The 12,546-nt window shown below is 44.4% G+C and overlaps 1 protein-coding gene across 2 annotated transcripts; it reads left to right on the top strand.

Moving 5' to 3' along the window:
* The first annotated feature begins 1,124 nt into the window (after positions 1 to 1,124).
* Positions 1,125 to 10,408, top strand: anks6 (ankyrin repeat and sterile alpha motif domain containing 6). Of its 2 annotated transcripts, none has more exons than XM_016459951.1 (16): positions 1,125 to 1,599; positions 2,913 to 3,433; positions 4,038 to 4,082; positions 5,210 to 5,414; positions 5,503 to 5,609; positions 5,684 to 5,823; positions 6,452 to 6,668; positions 6,813 to 6,862; positions 6,937 to 7,119; positions 7,207 to 7,282; positions 7,749 to 7,924; positions 7,993 to 8,179; positions 8,269 to 8,336; positions 8,578 to 8,694; positions 8,776 to 8,872; positions 9,794 to 10,408. In XM_016459951.1, the coding sequence occupies exons 1-16, from the start codon at positions 1,367 to 1,369 to the stop codon at positions 9,841 to 9,843; spliced, it is 2,472 nt and encodes an 823-aa protein (XP_016315437.1). In that variant the 5' UTR covers positions 1,125 to 1,366; the 3' UTR covers positions 9,844 to 10,408. The 2 variants fall into 2 exon arrangements, with proteins under 2 accessions (XP_016315437.1, XP_016315436.1); XM_016459950.1 differs by having other exon boundaries at positions 7,207 to 7,369.
* The last annotated feature ends 2,138 nt before the right edge of the window (positions 10,409 to 12,546 follow it).

Below are 12,546 nucleotides of genomic sequence, written 5' to 3'. Positions count from 1 at the left end.
TCAACCCTGCTCATCTGAAATCATTCAGGCTGATTATTGCTGTTTATATTGCTCTTCACTCAATCCTGTTGGTGTTGACTGATTTTTATAATTCTATGCTTTCACCATTCCTTATCTCCCTCCCTGTTTGGCTCTTCTAGAGAGCTGTTTTTCAGGTTTTTATTGAGGTTGGTTGTTGAAGAACAGGAGAGTCTATCCAATATGAAGGGCATAAACTCATTATTAAGATTATATCTCATGTTACGTCTCAGAAAGTCTCTGTTTCAGCGGGTAAACAGGCTCATTTATTAATCGAACACCTCATAACTTTATTAGTTGCATTGCTGACAAACCCAAACTGAAGTATGAGATTAATAACAGAAACAACAAACACACATTATTATTCTGAGTGGAAAGAATGTTCTGAGCTGCACGTTTAACTAAAGGAACAACATGGCATTGTGTTCTAAGTGCTCTATATTAATAGCTTTTTTATTTTTTTAAATGCATGTTTATTATGTCACGATAGTTTTTATTTTATAAATGTTTTATCTGGTGATTTTATTTACAGCTCTTATTTATATCATTGATGGAAGTATATTGGCCATATATTGTATGTGCATCTTATTCAAGACAAATTCCTGGTTTGTTGTTGATGAACTATGGTTTTGAACTGATCTCGGGCCACTTTCATGATGTTGGTTCAGTTTTAATGACAAACAAATGTGTAAAAAATGGAGAGTGGTATTTAATTGCCTCTTAATTGATTAGCCACAAAACAATCCCTAGCACAGGGGCCTCCACACTCGGTCCCGGAGGGCCGGTGTCCTGCAGAGTCCTAACCCTAACCTGCCTCAACACACCTGTCTGGAAGTTTCTAGTATGCCTAGTAAGAGCTTGATTAGCTTCAGGTGTGTTTAATTAGGGTTGGAGATGAACTCTGCAGGACAGCGGCCCTCCAGGACTGAGTTTGGAGACCCCTGCACTATCAATTAGTAAAAGAACACATTATACAGATATATCATATCATAATGTCATAATATCAGAATCAGAAAGGGCTTTATTGCTTACACACACAAGGAATTCGCCCTGGTGTCAGGAGCTTCCAGTACAAAAAATACAAACATATTGCAGACATACATATAGTTTAAGGTAATAACAATACGAGGTTTGTAGTGCTAGTGTTAAGCATGTTAGGCTCGTTGTGACCAGCAGATGTCGCGCTGCTGCTTCCCAGAATCCCAGAATCCCAGAGGAAGCGTCCGTGCGCGACGTGGATTGTGCGCATGCGCAGAAACTCCGAAACTCCAGCGGCTGAAGAACTTCTTGACACTCGAGTCTGTTTGAGTGACCGAGTGCGTAACCTCTGCGGTTCGGCCGTTCGGGGATGAGTCCGGCTCCGGTAAACCCGCTGCTGTGGTTCCGGGTGTGCGATGAGGGCGATCTGGAGAGCGCGCGGCGAGTTCTGGAGGACCCGGGCGGGTTCGGTCATGTGGACGGCACCGATGAGGAGGGAAACACGGCGCTCATGTTCGCCTCCGCCGGGGTCCTGCTGAGGAAAGGAGCGGCCGTGGACCGACGGAACCATTACGGCTGGACGCCGCTGATGCAGGCTGCGAGGTTACTGTAACAAACACGACACAACGCTTGATACAAACACAATGAGAGCGCTTTCATCTCGTGACACTTCAGAAGAATCCATGTCTTCAACTAAAGCTCATTATTACTGTGACGATTTGTCTTAATATGAGCGCTCAGCGTATCATTAATTCTTCATATTTACACACAATCCGTTGGGATTTCGTGTTGATGAATCTGGTTTAGGAAACTGAAGATAGTTCTGACTGATTAGCATTATAATTATAATTGCTTTGGCTGCTGTTCTCAGCATGTTTACAGCGACAGTGACTCAGTGTAGATTAATAATATAATGCAGATGTTTATGAATTAATTAATCAGGATTCACGGTTCATTCATAGTTATTTCATAACATGAGCACCAAACTATAACATTTATTTGGACAGAATCAACACTGATAATGTAATAGATTATTGTGGTACATAGTTTAATTAAAATGAACATGGTTTACAGATCTTTTCATGTTTTATTTTGACACAATAAAGCTCTTGCAAGCGTGTGTACTTTAGATTATTTAAATGAGATATTATGTTTATTAATATTTTGGATTCGTTTTTTATTATAATATTAAAGTAACTTTGTTGTGTGTTTTTGTAATTTTTTGTAGTTTCTGTATGCATAGTTTGTATTAATTTTATATCAGTTTTAGTTAAAATAAAACAAGAAACGTTTCCTTTGTAATAAAACGTTTTTTTATTTTAAATATTTTAGTTCAGTTAATGTTTATTTTATTTCAAGTAACATGGTTTTTATTTTTATTTTAGTTTTATTTAAATATATAGTTCAGTCATGAAACTCTAGATGGCGCCGGCTGATGAGTTGTTAACGTAACTGATGATATTCAGAGAGTTAAACGACTTGGCACAAGCTGATTGGTTCGTGCTGCATATGCAGCCAGTGAGCTTACTGCCTTGCGTTTATATGGCTGGCTAGCATTCACTAGAGATTCCTGCAGCGCGCTTTCATAGTTCTCTGAAACCCTCCACCTTCCCCAGCTCCACCTGTATAGATCTGCTACGGGTTATTTTATATGCTATTTGTGCAGCAGCAGCATGTCTTAAATACTCACAGCATCGTATCGCCGTATGCATTGGCAGTAAGCAGCAGCAATAATCTACAGCTACAGCAATAACCAACAGCAGCAGAAATTCAGCAGCAGCGTAGCAGATCTGTTCCGCCAAGACCGAATACATTAACATTGTCATATCCATCAGCATGCTAAAATCTTCAGAGAGTTGTCATGATTGAACTATAATCTGGGATCAGACGCTGATTGTCCATGCTCCCGTCTGCAGGTCCGGTCATCTGAACGTGGCTCATATTCTGCTGGAGAACGGCGCGGAGATCAATGGCAGGAACCGGATGGGTGCCAGCGTCCTGAGCATGGCTGCACGCGGCGGTCACGCTCACGTGGTCAAACTCCTGCTGGAGAGCGGCGCCTTCGTGGACGACTTTGATCACCTGGCGGCGGCGGAGGGAAGTGGGAACAACAGCGTCCACGGCAACAGCGGCAAGACGTTTCTGGAGATCACGGCTCTGCTGGCGGCCGCTCAGCACGGACACGAGGCTGTGGTCAGGCTGCTGCTGGACTGGGGCGCGGAGGTCAACTTCTGCCAGAAGAGCTCGGGCTGGAGCGCGCTGATGCTGGCGGCGGCCGGCGGAGCGGTGAGCGTGACGCAGCAGCTGGTGGAGCGAGGAGCGGACGCAGATCATCTCAATGTGCTGGGCAAGACGGCCTTCGAGCTGGCGCTTCAGCTGCAGCACAGAGACGTGAAGGACTACCTGGACTCCATCACCACCGTCCGGCCGCAGCCAGGTAAACACCTCCAACATCACCTAACGTTCGTCTAAAAAACCCTTCTGAGCAGTGCGTCTGCGGAGATTTCATCAAATTCTCTTTGTGGTCCAGGAGTTAGTGTTGTCTCGCGTCTGTGTCACAGACTTCAGCTCTTTTCACACTGAAAGTGATAGAACAAAGTAATGGGAATCGCTTTTGAAAAACACCAAGATCTCTTGCACCACAGAACATTTCTTCCTCTTCTTCTTTCAGATGCTGCTGCTCAGGAGGCTTCAGTGTAGTGCAGATAAACTTCATCAATTCAGATCTATTGCTGGTAGAAATACGCTGTGTCTGTTTAGATATAGCTGGCTGTTCCAGACTCGCTCTGAGTTTTGTTGACGGTTGAAGATCAGAGTCCAGAACCGTTTTAATGGCCTGAGATGATTGTGGAAGCAAACACACAAGCTTGTTGCTTCAAGCAGCTGCTGCAGCGATGGTCTCGTGTATTTTCACATCTGATGTAGTTCTGCTTCTGTGTGCTGAGCTGGTTAGTGTTGGTTTAGTTGTTGGCAGCTCGAGAGACGAATGAGATCAATACTATCATTAATGTTGCCATTTTCATCTGCTTTCTACTCAACAGATGATGAGAAGAAACGGCCTGATGTCTTCCACGCGCTGAAGTTAGGTGAGTTCTCATATAATATTAGAATTCGATATGTGACCTTGGAGCACAAAACCAGACATAAGGGTCAATTTTTCGAAATTGAGATATATACATCATCTGAAAGCTGAATAAATAAGCTTTCCATTGATGTATGGTTTGTTAGGATAGGACAATAGTCGGCTGAAATACAACTATTTGAAAATCTGGAATCTGAGGGTGCAAAAAAATAGAAATATTGAGAAAATCATCAGAATCAGAATCAGAATGAGCTTTATTGCCAGGTCTCTGTAGTCTTCTGAGGTCAGATTTGGTAGCTGAGCTGAACCAGACAGTTATTGAAGTGCAGAGGATGGATTCAATGATGGCAGAGTAGAACTGTTTCAGCAGCTCCTGTGGCAGGTTGAACTTCCTCAGCTGGCGAAGGAAATACAACCTCTGCTGGGCCTGTTTCACAATGGAGTCAATGTGAGTGTCCCACTTCAGGTCCTGAGAGATTGTGGTGCCCAGGAACCTGAATGACTCCACTGCAGTCACAGTGCTGTCCATCCAAATCATCTTTAAAGTTGTCCAAATGAAGTTTGATATATTTACGGTAGGAAATTTACTAAATATCTTCATGGAACATGATCTTTACTTAATATTCTAATGATTTTTGGCATAAAAGAAAAATGTATAATTTTGACCCATACAATGTATTGTTGGCTATTGCTACAAATATACCCCACCGTCTTAAGACTGCTTTTGTGCTCCAGGGTCACATATTGTTTGTGGTGAACCGCTATGCTTAGTATAGGCTTAATATGAAGTCCTTTATTTTTGTGAACCCTAAACATCAAATAATTTAAAGTAAAATTGAACAGGTTAGAATTGCAAAAATAAAGATTAGGTATTAAAAGCATTGTTGAAATATCGAAAATGAAGAAATGTTGCAGCTGATAATTCTGTCCTAGTTTCATTGCTCTCACACTGGTTTTTGAGGTGGTCTGTTCCTGGCACAGATGGAGTAGTTTCGACACGTTCGTCATGTCATCACGTTTGCTTTGTATTGATTCTGGGGATTAATGATCCCAGCGCTCGTGACGAGTGAGCTGCAGTGGGTTTCCTTCAGGTCCTGTAGTGTGTGTCAGTGATGTGGAGTTGTGCTGTAGGAAACGCTCAGCTGGTGAAGGAGATCGTGGAGGAGGACGCGTCTCAGGTGAACGTCTCTAACGCAGACGGAGCATCTCCTCTGATGATGGCGGCGGTCAGCGGGCAGCTGGAGGTGGTGCAGCTGCTGGTGGAGAAGCACGCAGACATGGACAGACAGGACTCGGTGCACGGCTGGACGGCGCTCATGCAGGCCACCTATCACGGGTGCGTAAACACGTGTGTGTGTGTGTGTGTGTGTGCGACAGCGCTGGTGTGTGTGAGGTTCTTCAGCTCCTGTTCTGTCCTTCATTAGGAATAAAGACGTGGTGAAGTTTCTTCTGAATCAGGGCGCTGACGTCAACCTGAGAGCCAAGAACGGATACACGGCCTTCAACCTCGTCATGCTCCTGAACGACCCGGGTGAGCGCGCGACTCGTGAGCTGCTAACCCTAACCCTAACTAACCCTAACCGCTGATGTTCCTTCTGTCCGCAGACACGGAGCTGGTGCGGCTGCTAGCCTCCGTCTGCATGCAGGTGGAGAAGGACAAGAGCAAACACAGAGGAAAACCAACCCTGAAGAGACGTGCGTCTCTAAATGTTCCTCCTCCACCTGATGATAAAGGCGGCCTGAAGGTAACGATCACAATAACTGACCTCTGACCCCTAAAGCTGCTGTCTCCTTTAGAGGTCGACCGATAGTGGATTTTACCTATAGCTAGGTTGGACCACAATGGAGTATTGAGCAGGTCAACAGCTCATCAGTTTATAAGAGCAATATATAAAAACAGACCAAAAACTCTGCATGGTGTTGAAGGAAACTGACTGTCTTCAGAAAAGTTTGTGTCATTTCTGTTCATTTTATTCATATGATGTTTATAAGCGCAGCACTGCTTTGTTTACAGTGGTAACTGCTGGAACCACTGTGTTTCTGAATTCAGAACCATTATATAATAATTTATTAGGCTGAAATGTGAGGTTTGTAATTTTATGAAACTGTTTTTGTCTAAACTGAAATGATTAGTACTGTAAAGTTGTTTAAATAATAGTGTTTACAGTAATTTTATGGTTTAGGATGTCACTGTAGACTTTGGTGTTGTTTCAAAAGAACGTTTCTACTTAAACAACATTCCAAGTTCCAATCTAATATCAGAACTTTCCAAAACTATTTTGACCGCTGAATGCTCTTTCCCGGTTGGGAGTTGGAGTTGTGATGATTGTATTTTGCTGCTGTTATTCTCTGTCTTGCTTCTTGCGTCAACAGTCCTGGTGGAATCGCATGTCCAACCGCTTCCGCAAACTCAAGCTGACGCACACACTGAGACACGGGCTCTCCACCAATCAGCTCGCTCCGTTCCCCGACGAGGTTCCTCTGGACGCCACCATGAAAGCAGAGGAGTCGAGCGCAGCTGCAGCGCCTCCTGCTGGAGCTCCGAGCGCAGACGTCTGCACCGCGTGGAGCAGCAAGAGTAAAGACTGCGGTGTGTGGATCTGCCCCAGTTCACCCAGAGCCATTTGTGTTTGATCTTAAACGTTCCTCGTGTGTTTGCTTAGTGCAGAATTTAGCAAAGCAACTAGTAGTAAAAAATAACATGCAGTAAAGCCTTGACACTGTTTTGTTGTAGGTTTGAACAGAACAAGAAGTGGGAAAGATGACTTCCTCATCACGACGATGGTACATTTGTGTAGTTTCTGCTTTTGTCAAAGTCTTGAAATGAGTGATTGTCTGAATCGTTATTGGTCTGTCAGCTGAGGAACGGCGCGCCGCTCGCTCGTCTGCCCAATGAGAAGCTGAAGGCCGTCATCCCGCCATTCCTGCCGCCGTCCAACTTTGAGCCGTGGAACTCGGAGCGCTGTGGAGCGGCGAAGGAAGGCCGGAGCGGAAACATGCCGCAGAGACCCGGCAGGAGCAGCTGCGCCAACTCCGATATAGTGAGACTTCTATTTATACACTTACAGTGCTCTTTAATTAGAGAATCTTATTTTCTGTTGATAATCACTGCTGAGTGTGTGTTGCAGACATCCATTAGTCGAGTGGTCAGCAGGTCCATCAAGTTTCCCAGCATCACTAAAGGCCCCTCCCCCTCCAACTCAGGTAGTTATAACTCCGCCCACTCCTCAGGTGGATCCAATGGTGTGGGAGGAGTCAACCGCCACGCCTCCGACTCCCACAACCGCTCAGGTGACTCCACCCACTCGCTGACGTCATACCCGACCAGATTAAATCACATGATCACGTGTTGAACTGAACTGATCTGAATAATAGCTGTGGTCGACTTGAAGCTGAGCTGCGCAGACAGATCGGTGAATGACATCAAAGTACTTTGTATGTGTTCGAATCGCTCTGTCGGTACTTTGATGTCATACACCGATCGGTCTGCGCAGCTCTGCTTCAAGTCAACCGCACCTAATGCCTCTATTGTCTTCTGTAGAGCTGAAATTCATTTAGTTTCAAAAGTGATGCATTTTGGAACATTAACATTGCTATTTTCCTGTTTATTTCTGTGAAGCTCCTTTGTCACTATCTGTACTGCATAAACACACTGTTTTGGTGTGTGTAGGTGGCAGTGGTGTGGACAGTGTTCTGTCTCAGATTGTGGCTCAGAGGAAGAGAGCAGCCGGTCTGTTAGACAGCAGGCCTCCGGCTGCCACTGAGATGCCCAGTCCTGTACCGACGCCGCTGCCCTCCGCGCCGGACATCAGCCTGACTGACCACAGCGACGGCCACTCCAGACGGGTGTGTATCAGTGCTGCTGGAGCCAGTGTGAGTGTGAGAAGTTCTGAACCTCTTTGTGTGTGTTTCAGAAGCTGGAGTTAAAGAAGCGTCCTCAGTCAGGAAACTCGTCCACGTCCAAGAGCACGTCGCCCACCCTCACACCCTCTCCATCACCCACACCCAAACCACCCGCCACAGACTCGCTCTCATCAGCATCCATGCAGCCCAGGTCCAAGAGCAGTGGCGGCTCCAGCAGCGGCACCATCACTGATGAGGGTCAGACACACACACACTAACACGAACACATTCACACACATACAGTCTCTCTCTGTATTTATGCTGCTGATTGTTGTTCTCATACACAGATGAATTATCAGGAATTCTGAGGAAACTTTCTCTGGAGAAATATCAGCCCATCTTTGAGGAACAGGAGGTGTGTCTGTCATCTGTCAATCTTCTGTCTGTCTGCTTCCTCTGTTCTTATTGCAGCATGGTTTCGGTCTTTAACGCTGTGATCGAGATAGATTGAAATCTATCACACATTGAGATAGAGGCCCATTTATTTCTCTGGTTTCCTCCATCGCCTGCCTCTCTTTTCTGAATTAAACCATTCAAAGGCAGATCAAGCCCGTCTCTGGTCTGTCTGATGAACAGTGATGAATGTTTTGACGCAGGTGGATATGGAGGCATTTCTGACTCTGACTGACGGAGATCTGAAAGAGCTGGGAATTAAAACAGACGGGCCGCGGCAGCAGATACTAGCGGCCATATCCGAGCTGAACGCTGGGAAAGTGAGTGTGTATGTGATCGGGCAGAAATGGAGGCTCATCTGAACTGTAAATAATGTGATGATGAACATCTTCTCATGGCAGGGGAGGGAAAGACAGATTTTACAAGAAACCATCCATAACTTCCAGTCGTCATTTGGCAGCAGTGCCAGTGACCCTCGACCGTCGGGATATCCACACTGTGAGTGTCGCAACACGTTACAATCACAACAGCGTTACAGTCACAACACTTTTACAATCACAACAGCATTACAGTCACAACACTGTTATAATCACAACAGCGTTACAGTCACAACACTCACAATCACAACAGCATTACAGTCACAACACTGTCACAATCACAACAGCGTTACAGTCACAACACTGTAACAATCACAACAGCATTACAGTTACAGTCACAACACTGTAACAATCACAACAGCATTACAGTTACAGTCACAACACTGTTACAATCACAACAGCATTACAGTTACAGTCACAACATCGTTACAGTCAGCACTGTTACAATCACAACATCATTACAGTCACAGCATTGTTACAATCACAACATCATTACAGTCACAACACTGTCACAATCACAACAGCGTTACAATCACAACATCGTTACAGTCACAACACTGTTACAATCACAACAGCGTTACAGTCACAACACTGTTACGGTCACAACATCGTTACAGTCACAACACTGTTACGGTCACAACATCGTTACAGTCACAACACTGTTACGGTCACAACATCGTTACAGTCACAACACTGTTACGGTCACAACATCGTTACAGTCACAACACTGTTACGGTCACAACATCGTTACAGTCACAACACTGTTACGGTCACAACATCGTTACAGTCACAACACTGTCACAATCACAACACCGTTACAATCACAACATCATTACGGTCACAACACTGTTACAATCACAACAGCATTACAGTCACATGACAATCTTTAGTCATTCTTGACTAGTACTCATAGTGATGTCATTAATCCTGAGCATTAAATTCAGTCTCCATGTCTAGAGAGTAGACGTGAAGAGAGCAACCACACACCACAGCCATATCTGGTATCTGCTTTTTCGGTGTTGTCTTAATGATCTGTGTTCAGCTCCGTCAGGCTGGAGTCGCCATCAGCTGCAGTCGTCCAGCAGACGGTAATGATGAAGATTTCTCCTGTGTGTTAGAGCAGCAGCACACGTGTCCACTCCGTTATTCAGAGGAACGGCAGGGCTGCTGAATGTGCTGATGGTGTAACGCCCTCGTCGTACATCAGGGGGTGCCGCAGCATCACGAGGCTGCGTGAGCGAGCGAGGGCAAGTCAGGCCACCAGTAGTCGTGAGATTCGGGTCATGAATGACTGAACCTTCAGGATTTCAGCTTCTTACATGAATGTACATCAATCTGCTGGGTCAGAAGAGAGTTTGAGCAGGATGAAGTTTTATAGTGTATGTGTCTCTGAACATATGAACTGTTCCAGAATGATGAAGAAACAAGAGGATGATGGGAGAAAACGTTTATCTGCTTGTTCTAAGTACAGTTGTGTAGGACTGTCACATATTATTATATTGTTCTATTAGTCTATAAAACTATTGTTTTAATTGTATTTATGAAGAGTGTTTAAGCACATCAATAATCAGTTTTAGTTTCAGAGTCTTCACTGTTGTGAAACTATTTCAACATCTTACAGTGAAATTAAAGGTTCATCTTTAAAGATCTTAATGTTTGTGGAACATTATTAAATCCAACCTCATTCAATTCATTTAAGATCATCCGTGTTGTTTCTTTTGATATAATAATGGACCTCATGTTCTCATGAGATCCCAGATTTAGTTCATGTGTGATCACAGTCTGTATGTGAAGTGATGACGGAGAGATGCTGACATTCATACAGTGCAAATGCGGTGGAAAACAGCGTGAAATCTCTTGGCTCCAGAGTCCAGACCTGCTTTTTCTGAGGACTCGTCCGGTGATCTTAAATGAATGAACATGCTGATGTTTTGAAATGCACTGCTGAGATTCTGTATGTTTCCTCATGCAGGTAGAACAATAGATTCATATGTGTGGTTCCTGAAACAGATTTAATAACCTGCAGGTGAAGTAAATGAAACAGATTCACAGACCGGTTTCAGTTTTAAGCTGCTTTATTGGCATGACATATTTTACATCTGTATTGCCCACAAAATCAGTGTAAAGGACAAAGAAATGAAATTCGGACACATCGCTGTGGCCAGACAGTCTCATCATTATAGAAGTGCAGATGTAGAGTAAAATATACAGATATTCTGTTCTGATTCTTTAGAAACGAATGAAACTCAATCCCAGAGCATGTGTTTGAATAGACTTTTGCTGTTGATTGTTCCACTTTCATTTGTTTTATTTGTTTGCAGCTTTATTTCCCACAGTCCTCTCTGCCAGGGGTCAGAGGTCAGTTTAGGGTCGTGTTTCTGTGGGCAGTAAAAGGTATCAGATATACAGTATGTGGTGGGAACGGTTGCGTGCAGAGACCTGATTGTGTGTCAACAGTGAGGGATTGTGGGAGATTAAACGGGCTGATCCTGTAGAGACGGATGGGATTTATCCTCAAACGGAATGAGTCCTGCAGAGCATCTCACACACACACTCACTCATACGCAGTCACTCACACTCACTCACGCTCTCTCACACACACTCACTCACTCACTCACTCACACACACACACTCACACTCTCTCACTCACACTCTCTCACACACACTCACTCACTCACTCACTCACACACACACACTCACACTCTCTCACTCACACTCTCTCACACACACTCACTCACTCACTCACTCACACACACACACTCACACTCTCTCACTCACACTCTCTCACACACACTCACTCACTCACTCACTCACACACACACACTCACACTCTCTCACTCACACTCTCTCACACACACTCACTCACTCACTCACTCACACACACACACTCACACTCTCTCACTCACACTCTCTCACACACACTCACTCACTCACTCACTCACACACACACACTCACACTCTCTCACTCACACTCTCTCACACACACTCACTCACTCACTCACTCACACACACACACTCACACTCTCTCACTCACACTCTCTCACACACACTCACTCACTCACACACACACACACACTCACACTCTCTCACACACACTCACTCACACTCTACTCACGCACTCACTCTCTCACTCACACACTCACTCACACACTGACACACTCGCTCACTCGCTCACACGCTCACTCGCTCACTCACACTCACTCACACTCTCACACACACTCACTCACTCACTCACACACACACTCTCACATAATATATATATATATTAGTCGTGCGATTTTAACTGCGAGGTTTTTCTCAGTAACTGTAGAAACAGCGTGACATTAATGTTGGATTAACAGGATTCATAACGGGAAAGAACAGATCAAATTAAAAGCTACATAGAAGTTTGCTTACAAGTTAAATATCAAATGAATCCAAAGTGCTTTAGTCTTCAAGAATAAAAGTTAAAAACGTGATTTTACCACATTCAGTCCTTTATTATCGTATTTGTGCGCCAAATATTTCTGCTCATTTTCAGTCGATCAGAGTTTGGTTTGTCCTTCATTGAACTGACGAATGATTTGCGCTTCAAATCACGAAATATAAACGAGCAGATGATTCTCCATACTTAAAATGAATAAACTTGAAATCCGATGTTTAAATCATCTTTTATTCCGTTAAAATCCATCTGTCCATGAAAGGCATCATATGAGCTTCTGAAGAGAGAGAGAGCGAGAGAGAGATCCCTCCCAGTGTGTGTGTGTGTGTGTGTGTGTGTGTGTGTGTGTGTGTGTGTGTGTGTGTGTGTGTGTG

This window comes from Sinocyclocheilus anshuiensis, unplaced genomic scaffold, assembly GCF_001515605.1.
Source record: "Sinocyclocheilus anshuiensis isolate Anshui unplaced genomic scaffold, SAMN03320099.WGS_v1.1 scaffold2677, whole genome shotgun sequence".
NCBI lineage: Eukaryota > Metazoa > Chordata > Actinopteri > Cypriniformes > Cyprinidae > Sinocyclocheilus > Sinocyclocheilus anshuiensis.
This window is presented reverse-complemented; position numbering and strand designations above follow the sequence as displayed.